Here is a 20441-nt window from a genome sequence, read left to right on the forward strand (position 1 = left end):
TTGCGACCTTCCCTTTAGAAATCGCAACACCTCTGTACATTCACAGCAGGGAAAGCAGAAGGTGGTTTGCTCTCATGGTCTCTACTGGCTCCAGTATTTCTAGTGACAAGAAAATAACCAACCCTGTGAAAAATCCACTCTAAATTTACAATTTCAAAACAAAGATACAGAAAAACAAATGCTAGCTAAAAGGAGGAGGATATTATTTTAGTTACCAGGCAAGGACGAGATTTCGTCAATCTAGGTCCTGTTCTGTCTCTGCCGCTGTTATTGGGTAGTCCTGCATGTATTTAGCCTGGCCATTTCAAACCTTACTGCCTAGAACGATGTACCTTGAAAACCAAGCTTCATTTATAGAAATAGGGTTGGTAAATGCCAAGAAGGCTGGCTGGCTCCCCACTCCTTTCTGTCCATCCTTTCTCTAAGGATGAAAAGTCATGCACGCAGTACTGTCACCTGCTGATTGGCAGGAGTGAATGCAAGCATACACGTTGCAATGCATTAAATATGAAAGAAACATTACAGCTCCTCTTAAAAGTGCAAAAGTTCTTCTTTTAACTAACAAAAAAAAAAAGTATGGGTAACGTGTTAAATATAGATGCGTCCCTCCTTTTATGAGCTATAGAAGTCAGGCTGGTAGCATGGGCAAGTTAGATGTATAAAAGCCTCATAGCTTTGTAAAGCCCAGTTTGTTCTTTCTTTTTTTTCTTTTTTTTTTTTTTTGTCAAAAGCTTCTTCAGTTCTGAGAGATGAATAACTGGTCACATCCAAGTTTCACAATCTGAGTGCTATCAGAAAGAAATCAATATTTCATTCGTGCCAGTGCCTGCTTGAGTTTCATTGTGCGCTATCAAAAACATCAATCATGTTCAGTGGCAGAGGCTTCAACACATGAGAGAAGACCTCCTGCTACTCAGCACTTTGGAGAGAATTAAGCCTGCAAAAAAGCAGTTCAAAACTCTATTAAGCTAAATGGTTATACATATATACAGGCTGGATTGTGCTTAGCAAGCTTCGTCAGAATGTTGTGAGCACAGAGACATCTACATGAGCATGTTTCCCTTTAACACAGGCCAGGTTTCAGATACGAACCACATAGGTAAAGGGGACAAGAAAAGGGATGGGAACACTCACCTTTTGGGTAAATTGAAGATGTGTTTATTGATTTGGACCTGCTTATGCACGCTACACCAGAATTTCAAGGATTAAGAGAGAAGGCTGATTATGAATTACCTTTTTCCTTTGTTCCTGCTGTTCTGTGAGATGCTTAATGGGACGAGGTAATGTCAGTGGAGATGAGTTCACAGTTCCACCTATCAAGGTGAAATCAGGAGAGTTAAAAAACAAAGACCAATGAAGTTGAAACACAGAATGGATTAAGTGCCATCATGCAGTTTAACTACAGTACCTATTAAAAGTGCTGGGTCATCCCACTTCAATGTAATGGTATAGCTGAGGTGCCAAAGGCTTTTGGCAGGCAGGGGCAGTGGGTCACACCGAGCCGCTCATTATGGGAATTTACAAGAACAACGCTGCTCACCAGCACATCTCCTCAGGGGAGTAGCAGGCTCTTTGGCTGAAGATCTTGATGTAATTAAAAGCCAAGACCTGGTTTTAATATTTGCACTTTCAGGCACACTTCTATTTCTTTTGTAAACGATAATATTTTTTGCAAACAGCTTCACAAAAGTTATGTTTTATTTTGCAAGCAGCCCCAACTGATGGTGCAGTTGTGAGGAGCTTCCTGCTGCCAGAGTTACAGAGCAGGAATTTCTTGCCTTCTACTTTTTACTCCTTCCTCAAGCTGCTTTCCTTTTGGCTCAAAGTATTGAGCCCCACCACAGGATTATCTCTGACCTTCTGTCCCCTCGGGGGCAAATATATTTTTCAAGACACATGACGTAGTTTCATTTCTGATTTCACCAAACCTCCCACATCGCACAACGTGCCAGCATCCATCTAGAGACAGGTATGACCCAGTCGCAGTGGTGTCAAAACCACATATATCCTTACAACATCTCTATTAGGTAGGGAAGCATTGCTATTCTCAGGTTACCGACAGGGAGTCAAGGTGCAAGAAAACAAAATTATTTGCCAAAGGTCATGCAGACCTGTACGTATCTAGGAATTGACTGCCAGGCAGTACTAAGGTACATCTCATAACTCCCAAGATATACATGTGTGTGGCACTCTGCCACTGTATTATGTGGACATGACGTGTATATATATAAATATATAGAATATACATATATAGAGACAGATAAACATTTTTAACAGACTTCATGTAAAAAAAATATGACAACAAAGAAAAAAACCAGGTTTTATGAATAGCACAGAAATATTTCAGTCAAAAAAAACCTTGACTGAGGGTTTTTAAGGATGGAAAACAAATGTCTCTGTCTAGATATTTGAAATTGAAAAGCAAAATAGAGCAATTATCTGTTTGCACAGAGATAATGTCTTGAAATATGTTAAATATTTTCCTATGGCCATTATCAGGGAGAGTGTGGTCATGGCTACATAAATTGGCTGGTAAAAGTCCCGTGATTCAGATGTGAAGTAGAACATTAAAATGCAAATCTGTCTCCCACATCATTATTAACTTTTCAGTCACGTTAATTAAAAAATTAAAGAGGAAATTATATGCTTGCTTTTAATCAACTAATCACACTGATTCAATTTATTATTTAAAAAAAAAAAACACTAAAACTACAGAAATCCAGCACATCAGGCCTGATTTGGATCTCTTCTACACTTGGACACAGCCAGAGCATAGCCAGTGAATTCAAGGTGCTACTGTGCAACATTACAGGGATAGTGCTGAGAGAAGAACATGGTCCAGAGAATGCAAAGACACTGTTTTGTAGAGAAAAAGCTTTCTATGAAAGTCACTTTTTCTGAGCAACTAACTTCAAACAGCCTACAGCTTCCTTTGGCTGTGAATGTAGCAGACCACTTCCATCTGGCTATTAATTTACTTAATAGGTTATGATTATTATTGATTTGACAGTGATTAGTCTCAAAGCTGTGCTGTTGAGGAGCTGACCCAATATCCTTTGAACTCCATTTAACTGAGATCTATGGTAAATAGATCAGGCTCCAGAGGTACAGTGAACTGCAGGTGAAATAAGGTGAGTTTTATGCTTTTTTTTTTTTTTGCCCACCTTACTGGTACACTCTATAAACAGGGAGTCCCCCATGCCTGACAGTCCCTTCCTCCCTCTCTTCTTTTTTTCAGATCCTTTACTCATCTCCCTGTAAAAGTAATCCCATCGCACGCGTTTGAAGGACTTAAAGATGCCTTCATCATGTAAGTTGACAACGTTTTCCATAGGCTTTTCCTTAATTCTTTGTTAGAAATTCTATCATAAACCTCCAGCCCAAACAACAACTTTTTACAATAATGTGAAAATGTGTTGCTAAAGCATACTATCGGTGGAAAAAAACTCACTGGGGAAGGACAAACATAGAATTTCTTTTCTTATAAGCAGTATATTAAAGATTCTTAGAAAAAGTATGATTTTCAACAGTTAAGAGATTACATAATGAAACATTAATCATGTTGGAGAGAACTGGATACAGCTTAATAACTGATGCTTTTGATTGGCAGAAGAGAGAGATTTCTGTCATAAAACATCAGCACTCTCATGATAGCTATGGCATTCTGTGATTATACATTAGTGTAGTACCCAAATAAGATATTTCTGTGGTGTTTTGCACCAAGAGATAAGCTTGGCAGGGGATCAGTACGACTGAACCCTTCCTTGGGTCTTTCAATATACAAGTGCTGTAATTTTGCACATCGGGTCTGTGTTGCTTCCCCTCCCTTGGCTTTGTACCTATGTTATAGCAAGGTCTCAGGCCATAAGGCTTGACTGATCGCTTTTGCCCTTGTTCCTGTTATTCCAGCTGAAAGACTGATCTATTTTGTTTTACCTGCATTTGTCCTCTAAAGGACAAAGTTGATGACGCACCAGTGTGATGCAGAGCAGGGGAATGACCTCCTCCAGAACTGAAGTAGCAGCAAAAATGTTGCAGCTTTCTTTCCAAAGTGCACTTTTCATAGTTCTCTTCACCTACGAAAGCGCGTAGCGCATGCTGTATTAAAACATACTTATTAGGTGTTACCTAATCTATTCTCAGAGAAAAAAAAAAGACAAACCACGAAGTAGGAAACTCTTCTGTGGTGCATTCTTGAAGGCAAAGACATGAAGGATGAGGGCCATGCAAATGCCTGAATAGACTCAGCTAGAGTATTTTAGCTTTTAATGCTTATCAATTAAACAATTATGGTCAAATATAAACTCCTGTGTTCCTGTAGCTCTAGGAAGTAGAAGATAAGCTGAAGTCTGCTGCATGTATTCCACGGCAATGAAGTCTTACGGTACAATCCACTGCATTCTTGCTCCCACTTGGATCTTAATGGTTAACAAGAACTTACTGTTCTCAGATGGGAGACCAGCTTCCGAAATCTAGAGAGTTTCTCGTGCCTGTATGACTTGAGGCTAAGCTGTATGCATGTACTATTCTTCACAGAGCATGTTCTGTTCGTTGACATTTTCTCTTCCATAAAGAGAATTTAATCGATTTCTTTGTGTCCTTTTAATGTATCTCTCCAAATTAACGGCGTAGAAATCAATGTATTTGTCTGAAGTAAATCTATAGGACACTTCATAATTTTATTGTGATTTAGCATTACTTTGAAAAATGCATATTTTTAAATTGTAAAGCTCTAAATCATCTATTTGGCAACTTTTCAGCATCTGCAAATCAGATGATAAATATTTCTCACTGCCATAAATCATTCCAACATATGTAAATGGTAAGCCAGTGGCAGACAGGAGGGAGCCCATGGAAGGACCATGTTTCAGACTCCAGACCTGAAGGAGCCTTCAAGCTCTGTGAGCAGGCACTGATTCCTCCCAGCCTGTGAGTCTCCAGGGATTAGGTGCCCAGCAGGCCACTTGTTCTACATCCATCTTTCATTTATGAGAGTAACTGGTGCAGTACCAAAAATACAATCTTATGGAATTCTGATTATGGAAAAAAAAATCATGAATATTTCTGTAAGAAATACATACATCTTTAATACACGGTTTCTAATGTGTACCCCTCCTTTGCTACTACAAATGAAAAAACAATTCTTTCTGGTCTAAGGGTTCTTACATAAGCACCAATATAAATTGTTTTCTCCTAATTATCATTGAAATAAGACAACTCACAGGACTATGACAGTAGTGACTCTGATTTTGTGGATGCATTCCAGTTGTGTAGAAAATATCTTTTTTCCTGACAGTGTATAATCCTAGGTTTAAGTTGTGTGCTCTTTCAGCTAGTTCTGTCAAAACAGTTTCAAAGACTTTTCCTCTATATGTGCATCAATATATACTATTTACTTTAGGGATTCAATTTTGTGTAGCCCCATAAATCTTGATCTAGCAGGCAACTAACAAGCATCAAATAAGTGGATTTTTAATTTTTAGTCTCTATATTCAGCACTGGTTATTCTTAACTACACACATGTGAGGAATAGGAGCATCAGAACATCAAAATCTGACAGTGCCTACAAAACCAGTCACGTTGGTTGTAATGAAAATGGCACTTAAATCCAGAAATCATTCATAAATTGCACAGAATCCATATTTGTGTATTTCTACATCTGTGAATTAGATGACTACCATCCTTACTTAATACTAGTGTATGAAGCTGAATGTTATCTACATCCTTGCCCATGCAAATAAATTTACTAAGCAGGACCAGTGATAAGAGAAAAATGCTCACAGGCTTGGGCTCATTCTGTTTCCATTCGTTCTGGCACTTAGCCGCAACCATAGCTACAATTTACTGAGAAAATGGAGATTGGCTGTTGCGGAAATCCTTATTCGAAAGGGTTGGTGTTCCCTTTTGCCAAGACAGCAAAAGTCTGGTCTCCCTCATACCCTCCTGGCACGGCATCTCAAGATGTCTGGCACTGCTGCCAAACGAGAATTGGTAAGGCGGGCTGGACAACTACATGTAAAAGAAGGAAATACAAAGGGGAAAGCTGATTTATTTTCTGTTAAAGTTCTTCTTCGTGTCTGCCTTCTTCATTCCAGTGAAATCTCTCAGAGCGACTCCCTGGAGAGAATAGAAGTGAGCGCATTTGACAGCCTTCCCACTTTGTCTGAAATGTAAGCATCAGTTAAAAGAAGGCATCCACGTCATGATTTAAGTTCATCAGGGAGTAAACGGCGTGCAGAGAAGTATTCTCTGACCAAACCTTTCTGTCTTACTTCGGTTGGCTTTGGGTTGGATCCTTGATGAGAAACATTTCTCTCCAAAGTGCTGCATAAAATAGTGAGCCCTCTGTGATGTCTAACCTTGGAGATCTAAATCATGCAAAGACATCCATGCATAGAGAGTCCCACAGCTTTCAGTGAGCTTAATGGAAGGAGCAGAGCTCTGTGTCTATTTCTGCCAGCACTGCTGAGCTTTCTAAAGCAGGGAGGTAATTCGAGATGACAACAGATGAGAAAAATCTTCCTTTGTGAAGATGCAGTTTTCGAAGCTCTATGGTATTTAAATACAGCTGCTTAGTATGCATAGCTCTTCTTTTAAGCGCTAAAATATTACTCAGACAGAACATGTGCTGATTTTAAACTTGACCTGCATAACACAAGCATCTGAGGGAGTGAATTAAGAGCAGTGGACTAGGAGAATGCTCTGAAATATTTAGTGAAATTGGAAACTATACATCTGATTCGATATCTCATTGCTCCCTTTTTCACATAGAATCATCAGTGAGTGGCTTGAAAATGGTGCAACCGAGCAAGGACAAATCCACGTTTGTTCGGTTGGGTTTTTTTTCTTCCTTATATGTGAATGCCATTGAAGCCAGTTACTCACATAAGCAAGAGATACAGATTTGTCCACCTCAGATTGGGTCCAACTTCCACTAGACTCAGTGGTGGGTTTAGGGAAGGAATAAAAGATTTGACCCCCTGCATTCACCTACAGTTCATGGACAGCTTGTCGTTTGCCTGTCTCCCAAAACCAAAAAAAGCTAAGCAGGACTATTAAAGAGCTAAACTACTGTTAAAGAATCTTGAATGCCTCTACATCCCTCACATGGCGAGGACTTGATGTTCCAAGGTGCACTCAAGGCCGCTTTCAGTGGATGATCAGGGTAGGAGGGTTCGTTTGCATTCTTGAATTTGAACTCTTGTTGCAATTTCATGTGCTAAAACCTTTGAATTCTGTAAATCGTGCAGAGGGAGGGAGCTGGGCCATAGCTGTTGGGCATTTATGAAAACACACAGGTTTACCAGATACCATAGCTGCAGAAAGTGCTCATTAGTTGAGGAGGTCTGCCTATTTTTTGTACTACCACTAGAAAACAGTATTTCTCACACACTTATCTCCCAGTTTCTGCAGATCTAAGCAGGCATCTGGTGCCAGTAGCCACCACTCTAAGGAAATCCACGCTCTAAGAGGTTAAACCACCTGAGGAACTGCCTTTTCTTGCTAGGCAGAGCATCAGTAACATAATGGAAACAGGGGTGATGCAAAGGGATGTGTGATTGTGGGCAAGGACCATCCATGTACACACAACGTGCACAAAGCTCAGGCTCCTTGCTCAGCCCCACCTCCCAGACCACCTGTTGGAGGCACCATCATCATGGTGACATCATGCTTGTGCCTCTGAGCCCCTGTGGTGAAGCAGAAGCTCACCGCCTCGGGTCCACCACGAGCCCCAAAGGTGTGTCGCAAAGAACCAGCTTCAGAAAGTTCATTCAAGGCAGCAGAGCCTTTAGTCATACTCTGCACTTGTTTTCTGACAAGGCCATTCACAAGCAAAATTCAGGACCCCCCTAAAGTGTATAACAGTTATAATACTGAAATATTTTTCCCCCGTTACAGATTAATCCTGAACACCAAAAATCTGTTGCATATCGAGGACGGAGCATTCAGAAACCTTCCAAGGCTAAAATACTTGTAAGAAAGCATTTTGCTTCTTTTTTGTTTGCTTTTTTTTTTCCCCTCTAAAGGAGTAGGCAAATTACAGAACAGAGTATAAGGAAAAAAAAAGTTTTCTTGCATTACAATGCACTAGAAGTACATACATCATTCACAATACCTTTAATGTGCAGTTAACCTATAGTGAGGTCTTTCAATAGGCAAGAAAATAAAGTACGTTGCGGCAAGGTGGTAATGGACAAAACAGTAGTAAAGTCTGCAAATTAGTTCTGCCAAGCGCTTATATCCAGGATAAATCTTTCAGGTTGACAAGGTTCTATGCAAAAGGAGTAACTAAAAATCTCTACCTTGTGCTTAATATAGAGAGAATGTACACTGCTTCTCCAGGTTACTGCTTGATGGTGCTACAAAACTTTTAAATTTTGGAGGTCTTACAAACATAATTAGAGCCTAATTAAAAATATGATATATATCACTCACCTTTTAATGCATTATTACACTCGTACCTACCAAGTTGGCTTCTGGTTGCCTCCACTGTAGTAATGTTTTCTCTTGTAAATAGGAATTATGCTTTTCTCTAGGAGCATTTGTAACACTGGAATAAGACAATTTCCAGACCTGACACAGATCTTCTCACTAGAAGCTCATTTTATTTTGTAAGTAAAGACTCAACTTATGTCAGCTGTGAGTCTTTTCCATCTTGTTCCTGGATCACTGACAAAAATACCTTATTTTTTCTCATCCCAAAGGGAGCTCTGTGACAACTTGCGTATGACAAGTATACCGCAAAATGCTTTCCGGGGAATGAACAACGAATCGCTAACACTGTGAGTAAAATAATCCTGGCTCCCCTTCTTTCTGTGAGGGTGATGCTTCTGCTTGAGGAAAGCATGCTGACTTTACAAAAATCTTTATATTAAGCCTCATACAGTGTATGTCTGTATTGTTAGTTAAATTTGAAATGCTTAGGAAATAGAGGGCTATTCCTCAAGCTGAACAACAGGGTTTTATCCAAAAGCTAACTTCAATTAAGAAAGAAAAGAGGAGGAGGAATCCAAATCCTTATCGACCACACGATGTTTTTAAAAATACCATCAGCAGGACATAAACTCCAAAAGCCACACTGGAAGCCAACGTCTCTCTTCTTCCCTCGGGAATGTGTTTTATTGAAATAGTCCTTTCGGCAACCTACCAGGCTGATCCTACTGATCTAACACTGCTGGGCTTCACCTACGCAGGGTCCTTGTGAAGGAGAGGAAGCGGGAGAAGAAATTGGTATGAAGTACCACTAGCTGTTGTTACCCTGGTTTCTTTTGTCTCAGCTTCCCCTAAGACTCCACACCCAAGATGTTCCTTTTAGCAAACTGTGGATTCGTTGCTACGGCCACCTGTGAGACGGGTGGGTTTGATGCTAGGCGAGATACCCCACCTGTGGAACACAACAAGCAGCAGAAAGCCAAAGCGAGGTGTCAACTGCCAGCACCGCAAGAACCACGTGTGGATTTCACAGCACCCTTGTCCTCACAAATTTTTCACAAATAAATGCTGAAACACAAGAAAAAATCACCGACTGAGCCTCTCTGCAGGATGCGGCCAAAATTCAGGTCTCAGGAGGAAGCGCCAGCTGAGCCACAGAGGGCAGCAGCAGGCCACCTGCTTTGTGTTGTAGCCACAAACACCAATTTGGAGGTCAGTAAAGCCAAGCTTTGGGTACCTGAGTGATTTTTAAAAGGCAGTATGCATCGAGAGGGGAAGCCTTGCCTCGAGACAAGCGTGTACCAAACCCACCCTCCCAAAACTCCATGAATGTTTGTATCAGCAAATGGGCTGTGCGCACGACCGAGAACTGCAGTTGATAGGATTGGGCCCTTCATCAGGCTGATGTGCCAGCATGACAGTAATTTCGACACAGATTTTACGTACTGACTCAATGCCTTCTGAAGCCGCTAGAGGAACTAAACATAAATGTGACTGAAGACTACTCCAACATGACGTTAAAGAGGAGTAACTGCTCAGATTAGGGCATCATTTCATTTTATGAGCATCATTTCCTACCAAGAAGTGTTCAGAATAACTTCAGCAAAATTATGATTCTGTTAACAGGGCAAGAAAATTAACATGCAAGAGATGGAGAAAAGTGCTTAAAATTTTTACTGTAACCCTGAAGTGTATGAAATGGGAGGGAGTCTAGCTCAGTCTGGAAACAGCCAATGATCATTTTTCTCCCACCCTTTTGTGATAGGAAGCTCACCACAAGAACCAAATAAATAGCTTATCAGCAGCTTCCTAATTGTAGAGCTACACCTTAAATCCATCCCATGCCATTAACTGTAATTAGCTGAAGTAATTCCTGTTGTTGCAGACCTGCATGTTCTGATGAAACACATCTATGAGGGTGTAAAGCCAGCCTGTGGCAACACATTGCACTATAATTTGGTCTTTCCAACAGTTAGTTTTTCATGTGGATGGGGAAATCAATCCTACATATCATTGTGTTTTTCAAGGAAGTCAACTAATTTCAGCATTGTCCTGGTGCAGAGCCCTTCTCCTCTCAAACGTAGCCAGGCACTCCCCACATTTCAGCTTTTCATGGGAGTAGGTTTCATAGCCCCCGTTTCTGCTCTCCCAAAAACCAGTGGAAAAGCAACAACAAAAACATTGTTTAATTTATAAATTGTGACAAATTTTCTATTAATATTAAAGAAAAATACTATATACAAATGATTATATTGAAATTATGTCATAAACATGAACTTAATGCCGCAAGTGGAGTTTTCTCAGTGAAATCAGACTTATAGATCCCCCAGCAAAGGAAAAGAGCTGGATTTCAGGTGCAGCAGAGCCTAGACTGCAGGTATCTGGCCCCAGGGTGGGGAATCAAGAACCCAGGGTGGCTCCAAGTGTCCCAGTGCAGCACAGGGAACAGCAAACTTTCCACAGCACAAATCTGAGCATGGCAGTGATACTGTGGAGGAGCTGTTAGCTCACTGACTGCTGGATGATGCACAACTCACCCCTGCATCCCTTGAAAGCTGTCTCTTGGGCTGGTGGAAGATTTGTCCCCAGAGGATCTGCAATCCAGCAGCACCCTCCAGGCTTTGGAGTTGCTTTCCATCTGACACTTCTCTAGCCCATGCAGTCTTCCATTTGCACATGCTGACACCACAAAAAAAACAGGTCTTCTGCCTCCAGGTTTGTTGTCCATGTGCCAGGAGCTTACCTGGTCTAAATGCCTTCTTTCTGGATCTCAGCCCAAGGTAGGCACAGTTGAGCCCTTCTGTACCTAAGCAGAAGTTAACTTCAACAGCAAAACAGAAAGGTGCTGAGGGAATTTAAGCTGCAATTTTATCTTAATTTTAGAGCTCATGTAAATCATGCGATAGTTACCTCTACTCTAATCCCTGTGATCATAAAAATGAATGCAGCATTAAGATTTGAAACCTGTAGGACATAACGGACTCTCGTCTCTCCCAAATCTTTTTCCCTTATGCCTTTTTTTTTTTAATCCCCAGGAAATTGTATAAAAATGGATTTGAAGATATCCACAGCCATGCCTTCAATGGGACAAAGCTGAATCAATTGTGAGTACATTTCCCCACCTCACTATTTTTTTAAACAGTAAATAATAGTTCAAATACGTTCAAAGGTTCTTCTCTCAGCTTAACTGGCTGTGTCTTGCATTTCCCAATACCCATTAGAAGACTGCGTGTTTTGGTGTCATTGCAGCTCAGTTGTTAGTCCTGCAGCATTTAAAGCTTTTTCTGAAACATCATCCCTTAGAATACTGAAGCTTTTAATGAGAAAAGCTCAAAATTTTTAATAAAATTTAATAAATTCTTAAATTTAGTGGCAGTAGTAGAAAGCTTGAAACCATAGCCCCAACTGAGGAGCCTACATTTTACATCTGGAAACATCAGTAGTTTTTAAATCGCTTGGGTGCTCTGGGACTAACCTCGGTTTGAGCAAAACTGCTGCTGCTGCTACTGCAGTGAAGGAACTAGACTGGTTGTTCCTGGTTTAAGTCGGAAGAGATTTGGAACGACCAGAATTGAATGTAGATGATAATGGTCTGATGGCATCAGTGGAGGGAACAGTCACACAAGAAATACAAACCAGATACTGCAACAGCCACCGCTGTGATGGGCAAAAGGATTGAAATAGAAGGGACTGAAAAAAAACCCCACAAAACCAGGGTTATTTTAAAATACAGTTGTAAAGAGAGTTAACTTTCGATTCCACAGGATCCTGAAGGACAATAAGAACCTCAGGCGGATACACAACGACGCCCTGAGAGGGGCCACAGGGCCAGATGTCCTGTAAGTATCCACCCCTCTGTTACCTGGGGTTATAGATGTCCCACGGGCTACGTGGGCTGTGTCGTCTCAGCACACACGGGCTGTGTGTCAGGAAGGAGACTTTATCTCTCACCATTTGCTTGTAAAATGGAAACACACCAATGAGATGCCATAAAATTACAGGATGTAAGGCTCAGTTTGCGCCACAACAAATGCATATCACCCAGTTCCAGCCTTGCTATTGACCTCTGCCTCTTAGATATTTTGGCCTTAGCTTTATTTGTATCAGATCTTCCTGATCCTATTCCTATGCCTTATATTCCGACATTGCAAACTAGCTTGTCTTTTGGTAGGAGGAGTATGTTTTTACAATATATTATTGCAGAATTTGGTCATAAAAGTGAACAAGCCAATTGCACGCTCTAAGCCTGTGCTGAATAAAACACATTATTATCATCCTCATGCTTTATAAATCAAGTATTAGCTGTAGCTCCATGCAGTAAAATGCAGTGGGTGGTTTTGTAAATAACGCTCTGTGCTGCATGTGCCGTTTTGTTCCTTTTATGGGTGCTTTACAGTATACAGCATCACTAATATCACTTTCAAAATTGTAGCCTTTTTTTCCCCGTTTAATGGCCTGACTCTGAAAAATCCTTAGTCATGTTAATGGCCTATCCTCATGCAAAGTGCCCCTCTGAAGCTGCTTTACGTTTGTCTTGGCAAAAATGATGGATTCTCAGGTATGCTTTAAGAACCATTTAATTAGAACACCTAGAAATAGACCTTCAAGAGCCAAGCAGAGAGCATGGAGGGCGTCCTACCTGTGGGCTGGCTGGAGAGTCACATTCGCCCACTTTCTCTCCCTAAAGAGCCGTCCCTCAGTCCAGGCGCAGCAGCTTTCAAATAGAGAGGTCAGGGCACAGCCTTGGAGTGGTGGTTTCAATTTCCCCAGGACAAAATAAGCTCCTTGCCTCACTGGGGCTCTCGGGCCACAGGGATGACTCTTACTCCACTCCTGCTGCTCTGCAGATTCACAGACCCTGGTTTTGAGCAGGTTATCAGGTGCCGAAGCGGCTTTGCAGGTTTAGAACTTTTGTGAAAAATTGAGTTGCTGTTACCTACTGTCATGCTTTGGTGGTATTTTTATATGTGTGAGAAGAAAAGAATTTCTCTCATTATTTTGCAGGGATATTTCTTCAACGGCACTAGAGTCCCTGCCTAGTTACGGGCTTGAGGCCATTCAAGTCTTAAATGCAACGTCATCTTACTCGTTAAAGAGACTACCACCGCTGGATAAATTCAGCAGTCTTCTGGAAGCTGTTCTAACATATCCCAGCCACTGCTGTGCTTTTCGAAATCTAAGGACAGAAAAGTAAGTCTGAATAGCACATTATTGTATTGCAGTACTTCAGAAACTCCAAAATGACACTCTGCTTCATTCGGCTCACAAGGCTTCATTATCCTTATTCCAGTTACAAGGAAGCTGTGGTACAGAGCAAGGCCTCACATTAAACAACAGAAAACTGCTAAACCCAGGAAAATTATTTCCATTTATTTTAGAACAGAAATGGATCCTATCCTACACTGTGGATCTGACAGCAGGGACATTATTCTGATTTTGCTTAAAGCTTATATATTTTTTTGGTATCTCAATTAAAAAAAAAAAGAAGAATGCCTGTAGCCTTTAGCTGTGCACCTTATTTAATGCAGGTGGTCTGATGACCTAGTAGAAAAAGCAGGCTTTCAGTCATCCACCAAAATTAGGACCTGACACAAGCTTACAGAAAGAGGTTACTCGATTTAGCTCCAGTCATTTTTGATAACAATAGACAATACTGTTCTCCCCACAACTGGAAACATGGTGCAGAGAGAGATTTGCATCTGCTAATTCAGGGCAGCCAACCTGAGACAACTGCCTGTTTCAAAGGGATCGACTCCTGGTTGGCTTTAGGCAGCCAAACCAACTCCAAGTGAGTTTAGTTGAAGCTACGAGGACATCTCACTTCTCATCTGTCTCAAATGAAGGCCACAGAAGAGAAGTACTGAGCAGTCATTTGTGAGAAGCCCAGTCCGTGGGACTTCCATGCCATCACATCAGGACCGCGTTGAAAAGGCAGGAGCAGAATTCTGTTCCTCAGGGTAAAATTAGGGGTGAAGTTATGCTTTCTCTGCCTCCCTCATTTTACTAAGTGGCTCCTATCTCTGCAAGAATAAAGATTCTACAGTAGAGGGTTTCCATGCTACTGACCTCCAATTCAGTCCCAGCACAAGTCTCCAACTGTATTAAATGCAGAAGCAACTCTGGGACAGGTAAAAAAAAAAAAAAAAAAGAATTATTCATGCTGATGAAGATAACTACATTTCTGATATTAATTTACAGGTACTTGACTTCACAACATGATCATGCTTTATAAAAATAGGTGCTTTAGTAAGTTAGTTATTTATATTTAGTGACTGTTTTCTTAGTAAACTGAGAGGGGAACAAAAACCCCTGCAACTCAGGAAAAAGACTTGCATCAGGAAAAAACTGTTGTCAGTGCTGATGCATTACCTGTCTGTAGAGTGCTGGCTGGTGGAAAAACACACAGAAGCAGCAGGCTGCTATCTTCTGTATGACCAGCTACTACACAGGAAAGAAAGGCAGATCCTGGCCCTTTTCCTTGTCATCAGCTGCTGACAGCAGAAGGCCACAGAGACTGAGACCCTCCTTCAAGACTTTCCCAGACTATACAGGGAAAAGCCTTTGTGCAGTTATATATTCTTATGGTCACATGGCTGCAGCAGCCTGTTTCTGTCTCCTCCTACCCCTTCTGTTGCCCTGTGCTCTGCACACAGCCATCCCACCACCCAATTTTTACTACAACCCATTCCTTAGCACCTATAGACTGCACATCTGACCAGTGAGATACGGTGACGAGGTCTTACATACATCTGACCAGGCAAGCTGGTTCACTTAAAGTCCTCAGACCAAACAGTCTTGAGATTTCTGGGTTACAGTTGTGGTGTGCTCATTTCCTGAGCCGTGCAAGAGGTGGAAGGTAGCGCTCAGTTCCCTAGATTTTTTCTTCACTGGCCTCAATGGGGGGGGAAGGCAGAAAGCAGCTTGTACCACATCTTCAAGAAGTTACAAGAAAAACCTTCTGTTGCCATCCAATTATTTATAAACGTCATATAAGGGTTTAGATTGGTATCTCTGATTCTTCTTAAGAATACACAAAAGAGCTGTCACAGGAATGAGGTCAGACAAAGCTATTTCCATTCACACCGTAATGCATAAATTCAGTGGGATTCACCCTAGGCCCATACTTTCCCAAAGCCTCAGAACCAGAGATGTTGCCAAATATGTCACATTTCAACTTGTACTCTTTAGATTGCTTTATTTCTATCATGTAAAGTCTACCTCCAGACCCCAGAGAGGTTTTAAAAGAGCATCAGGCCAGCATTTGTTAACATACACTTCTCTAAAATCTGGCACAGATGCCACCATTCATACCAGTGGAGAAATTAGCCCACTTCAATATATTTCATAAGGCAAAACACACCTTTTTATTCCAGCTCAAGGTATTTCACTGTTAAAAATAAATATATAATAAACAATAACCAAGCTGACAGACCACCCTTATACCCTCACCATGAAGCACTGCCTACTGTCACAGTATTTGAAGCCCTCTCCTCGCTGCTTGCAGAGGTCTGCACGAACGGTCACACTTCTGTGAGGTCAACTCTAGCTTGCCTCATGTGTCTGTGAAGATCACTGACAGAGCAGGTAAGAATTTGTCCAAAACCCAGGGTGAAACTCAACTTTCTTTTCATCCTTCTTTCAGACAAAATTCCTTGCTTTCCATTTTTTACAACTTCTCCAAAGAGTGTGAAAGCACTATGAGGAAACCAACTAATGAAGTAGTGTAAGTACCTCTCTGCATATAGATACTGGAAGTAGCAAACACAGACCTCCCCCTCCTGCTGCTCGTGTGCGCTTTTTTCTGGAACAGCATGTCTTTTGCTGCTGATTCAAGTCACCCTTACAAGTTGCACAGTGGTATTTTTGCTATTGTTAAACCAAGATTTGTGATTTTAATGTTCCAAAGGAAAACAAAAATAATTTTGTGAGCTTTAGTTACTCCAGCTTCTCTTATGGATTCTTGAAAGGCTTTCAAAACAGTGATAAAATATTTAAGAAAGTTAATGGCCTACATGGAGACTTTTCATACCCAGAGATAATACAGCTCTCTGTGTAATTCAAAGAGCTGCTACAGTTAATATTTTTTTGCCTATAGAAAACATAATTAAAAGTCCAATGTTGGTAGTCTTCCATGGTAGAAAAAGAGTCCACAATTTAGAAGCATGATGACCCCATGCAGTTGGTTTACCTCTTCTAAACACATTTTTACTGTATCATAATGGCTCTGTTCAACAGCGTTCACTGAGAGGATGAGAAAGGCTAACACCAAAACTGTTGTGTTGGCCATGCTGGATCACACGAGCTCTAAATCAGTATTTAATGGAGAAGTTTAAGGATTTTCTACTATTCATCCCTCTACAGCTAAATGGGAGACCTTGGGACTTCTCAGCAGCCCTGACATAGGGTCAGAGCATTGTAAAGTCTAGAAGAAACAAGGTTATGGTCATAAAATTCCAACAGTTAAATACAGCTGAAATGTGATATGATTTGTTGGGATACTGGCTTCTTTGCACATTCTCTTGTTTGCTGGTTGGTGAGGCCTCCTAAACTTGCACGTTGGTTTTACTAATTTTTTTGTAAAGCAACAGCTGTCTCTGCTTCTCCTGTCCCTGCTTCTCACTTGCTGCCTGCCTGCAGCCAGTCTTGTCCTCTCCACTCCTAACTGCAAAACTGAACCACTTCAGGACTACAAAAAGGCAAAGTCCAGGCAGTCAACATGACCAAGAATATATTGCCGCTGTTGGGGGTGGCTTTGAGGAGAAGCAAGGTGAGGAGGCAAGGAGGTAACCGCAGAGCATTAGGTACCATTCTAAAAGCAAGCAAAGTCACATCACCCATGCCTGTGCCAGAGCAATCCCCCTGCTTTGGATTAGCATTTCGTGAGCTCCTACTGTACATTAAATAGCTTGCCCAGTCTATTGGCTCCTGAAGCTTTTTCCTTTGGCAAGTCCCAGTCTGAGAAATTCTCTGAGCAGACATTTTATTAAGCAAATAGAAGGTCGTGATTCACCAGCTGAATGGCTGCAACATAAAAGTTTGAGAACCACAGCAGAAATTGGCTGAAAGTCCCTAGCTCATGGTAGGGACAAACAAACAAACAAAAAAAGCCAACAACCAAACAACAACACAAAAAAGCTTGCACATGGCAGCATCTTTACCTAATGTCTCAGAAAAAAAAATCACAATCCTTTTTTATTAACACAGTCAAACACACTCTGTGCTCTTTCAGTTTAAGCCAGGCAAGTAAAAGCAAGACATTGGGCAGTTCTTCATGTGAGGAGAGAAGAGTTAAGATAAAGGGATTTGGAAGTTACTTGCCCGACAAGAGTAGCTGAAAAGCAGCTCAGCATGTATTTAAGCTATCCCAAAGCTACCAGTTTTCTTAAGAGTTGTCCTCAGTACAGGTGCTTTCCAGGTCTCACACTGCAGATTGTGTCTTTGCCCACCAAACACTCATGGTCAGGATGTCTGGGTAGTTCTGAGCTCGGTACCTGTTCTGGCAGGGAAACAGGAGAGAGAGCGTTTGCTTTTAAAAAACGTTTTCTGTTTGGTAGGCTTATCCCCACATGACTAATGACCTAGAGATTAGAGAGGTCTATTTTAAATACCTAAACCAGTTACAATTAGGCATTGGGTCCAGTCTAAACTGAATATATTCGTAGCCATCAACATTATCTAGTTAACCATGCACTACTACTCTTCACTTCATAATGCTGCAAACAAAATCCTCAGCAATTCCCAAGTGACATGTAGTCTTAGGGCTTTGTTTGATAAGAGTACACAGTTAAAATCCTTAGGCTATTTCAGTTTGGCTTCTCCAACTGTCGGATAAACCTATACGTATCAAACCTGTAAACCATCAATTCAAGTGTTACTGTCATTTGAACCAGTCTACTGGCAGCATGAGAATGATGCTTACAAAGCAACCAAGATAACGCACCTACAATATGAAAGCGTTCCTGTGGATGGGACTATGACCTCCGGTGCTCTCCAAGGCTGCTACCCAAAAGGCATCCCTACACCACTTCATTATATGTAAATACCCTGTAGAATCACCTGTAGGAAGTAACTGTCATAAAATGACTGTTAATTCTTGTATTTTGCATAAGAGTGTGAGCAGCAAGTAACAAATAGCTCACTTCTATTTGCAGAGTGTTTTGGGTTGGTTTTTTTTTTTTCTACAGTTACAGAGATGACTCTTACAACACACTGGTGCAATCAGCAGAAAAGAACATGTCCCCATTCGCAACAGATGAAGAAGTCTCTCCTTACAGCTACTCAGACATTTTCGATGACAGCGAAATGACCGGCTTCAACTTCGAGTATGACTTTTGTCAGCCTAAAGTCCTCACATGCACTCCGGAACCGGATGCATTTAATCCTTGCGAAGACATCCTGGGATACAGCTTCCTCCGAGTCCTGATCTGGTTTATAAACATCCTTGCCATTGCTGGCAATTTCACCGTACTCCTTGTTCTCATAACTAGCCATTACAAGCTCACTGTTCCTCGCTTCCTCATGTGCAACCTCTCCTTTGCCGATTTTTGCATGGGACTGTACCTGCTGCTCATCGCTTCCGTCGATGCCCAGACGAGCGGTCAGTACTACAACCACGCGATAGACTGGCAAACGGGGAGCGGCTGCAGCGCCGCCGGCTTCTTCACCGTGTTTGCAAGCGAGCTCTCGGTGTACACGCTGACGGTGATCACTATAGAAAGGTGGCACACCATCACCTATGCCATGCAGCTGGACCGAAAGCTACGGCTGCGGCACGCCGTGCCCATCATGCTCGGTGGCTGGATATTCTCCGTTTTAATAGCGGTGCTGCCTCTCTTAGGGGTCAGCAGTTACATGAAGGTCAGCATTTGTTTACCCATGGATATTGAAACAGGTCTTTCCCAAGCCTACATACTGCTGATCTTAGTGCTGAACGTTGTCGCCTTCGTCGTCATTTGTGCTTGCTACATTAAGATTTACATCGCTGTTCAGAATCCAGAGCTGGTAGCTGCCAATAAAGATACCAAGGTCGCCAAGAGAATGGCAATACTGATCTTCACGGACTTTACCTGCATGGCCCCCATCTCCTTTTTTGCCATATCCGCTGCCTTTAAAGTACCTCTCATCACAGTGACAAACTCCAAGATCTTGTTGGTTTTATTTTACCCCGTCAACTCTTGCGCCAACCCGTTCCTCTACGCAATTTTCACCAAAGCATTTCGGAGGGATTTCTTTCTGCTGATGAGCAAGCTTGGCTGCTGTAAGACCCGAGCAGAGCTTTACAGGATGAACTATTTTTCTGCTTATACCTCCAACTGCAAGAACGGCAGCTCGGCCACAGCCCCCAGCAAAGCCTCGCAAGCACTGCTGCTCCTGTCAGCGTTAGAGAAGCCGTATCCTGCAGTACGAGGCAAGACGTCTTACAATGAAAATTAAACTGACAAATGCAGCGCTTGGCAAAGCCAGTTGCAATTATTTTAGCAACTAGGGATTATTTTATATTATCTTGAACATTTCACAATAAATAAAAATGCCAAGCGGTAATTCTTACGCAGTGTTAACTGTTCTGATGTTCAAAGTGATGTTTTCCATTTTCTTCTTTTGTAACAATAGGTGACTATTACGCAAAACTCTTCTTTGGGAGAAAACAGAGGAGCCCAGGAGTAGTCAAGGAGCTCTTGAAGTTAACATGTGCTACAGTGATTGCAGTCTGACTCCTTTTTCTCCAGATCTGCTTCTCTTAAGTATTTAAAGCCTGCTACGTTTCATGCCTTTTTTTTTTTCCATTCCTATCAGGTATGCTAGCATTACTGAGTTAAACAATGCCTCCCTTTATTTCAGCAACAGAAATTTCCAATTACACAGCCACCTACACCCAATTAAAGAAAACTTTCCAGTGGTAAGCTGTAAAGATGTCACCAAGGTGAAAAGTTGACCCACTGAACCTTTGTCACAAGTGATTTTGCAGTTTACATTAGACCTCAGTCTGAGCTGGTAGGTAGTTTACTTAA

At 41.5% G+C, this 20441-nt stretch overlaps 1 protein-coding gene across 1 annotated transcript; it reads left to right on the forward strand.

Annotated features, from left to right (window-relative positions):
- Positions 1 to 3245: 3245 nt before the first annotated feature.
- On the forward strand, positions 3246 to 19960 carry LOC104267554 (lutropin-choriogonadotropic hormone receptor). Its single transcript, XM_009870182.1, has 10 exons — positions 3246 to 3310; positions 6096 to 6170; positions 7900 to 7974; positions 8538 to 8612; positions 8706 to 8783; positions 11469 to 11537; positions 12198 to 12272; positions 13438 to 13623; positions 16076 to 16156; positions 18618 to 19960. Exons 5-10 carry the CDS (start codon positions 8728 to 8730, stop codon positions 19864 to 19866), a joined length of 1716 nt encoding a protein of 571 aa, XP_009868484.1. The 5' UTR covers positions 3246 to 3310; positions 6096 to 6170; positions 7900 to 7974; positions 8538 to 8612; positions 8706 to 8727; the 3' UTR covers positions 19867 to 19960.
- The last annotated feature ends 481 nt before the right edge of the window (positions 19961 to 20441 follow it).

Source organism: Apaloderma vittatum, unplaced genomic scaffold, assembly GCF_000703405.1.
Source record: "Apaloderma vittatum isolate BGI_N311 unplaced genomic scaffold, ASM70340v1 scaffold33295, whole genome shotgun sequence".
Lineage (NCBI taxonomy): Eukaryota > Metazoa > Chordata > Aves > Trogoniformes > Trogonidae > Apaloderma > Apaloderma vittatum.

Bases quoted from the DNA above. Each gene is read 5' to 3' on its own strand.
- LOC104267554 (XM_009870182.1), top strand. From the start codon at position 8,728: ATGACAAGTATACCGCAAAATGCTTTCCGGGGAATGAACAACGAATCG. The intron at 8,784-11,468 runs GTGAGTAAAATA...TTTAATCCCCAG, and splicing joins AACAACGAATCGCTAACACT to GAAATTGTATAAAAATGGAT. The intron at 11,538-12,197 runs GTGAGTACATTT...TCGATTCCACAG, and splicing joins GGGACAAAGCTGAATCAATT to GATCCTGAAGGACAATAAGA.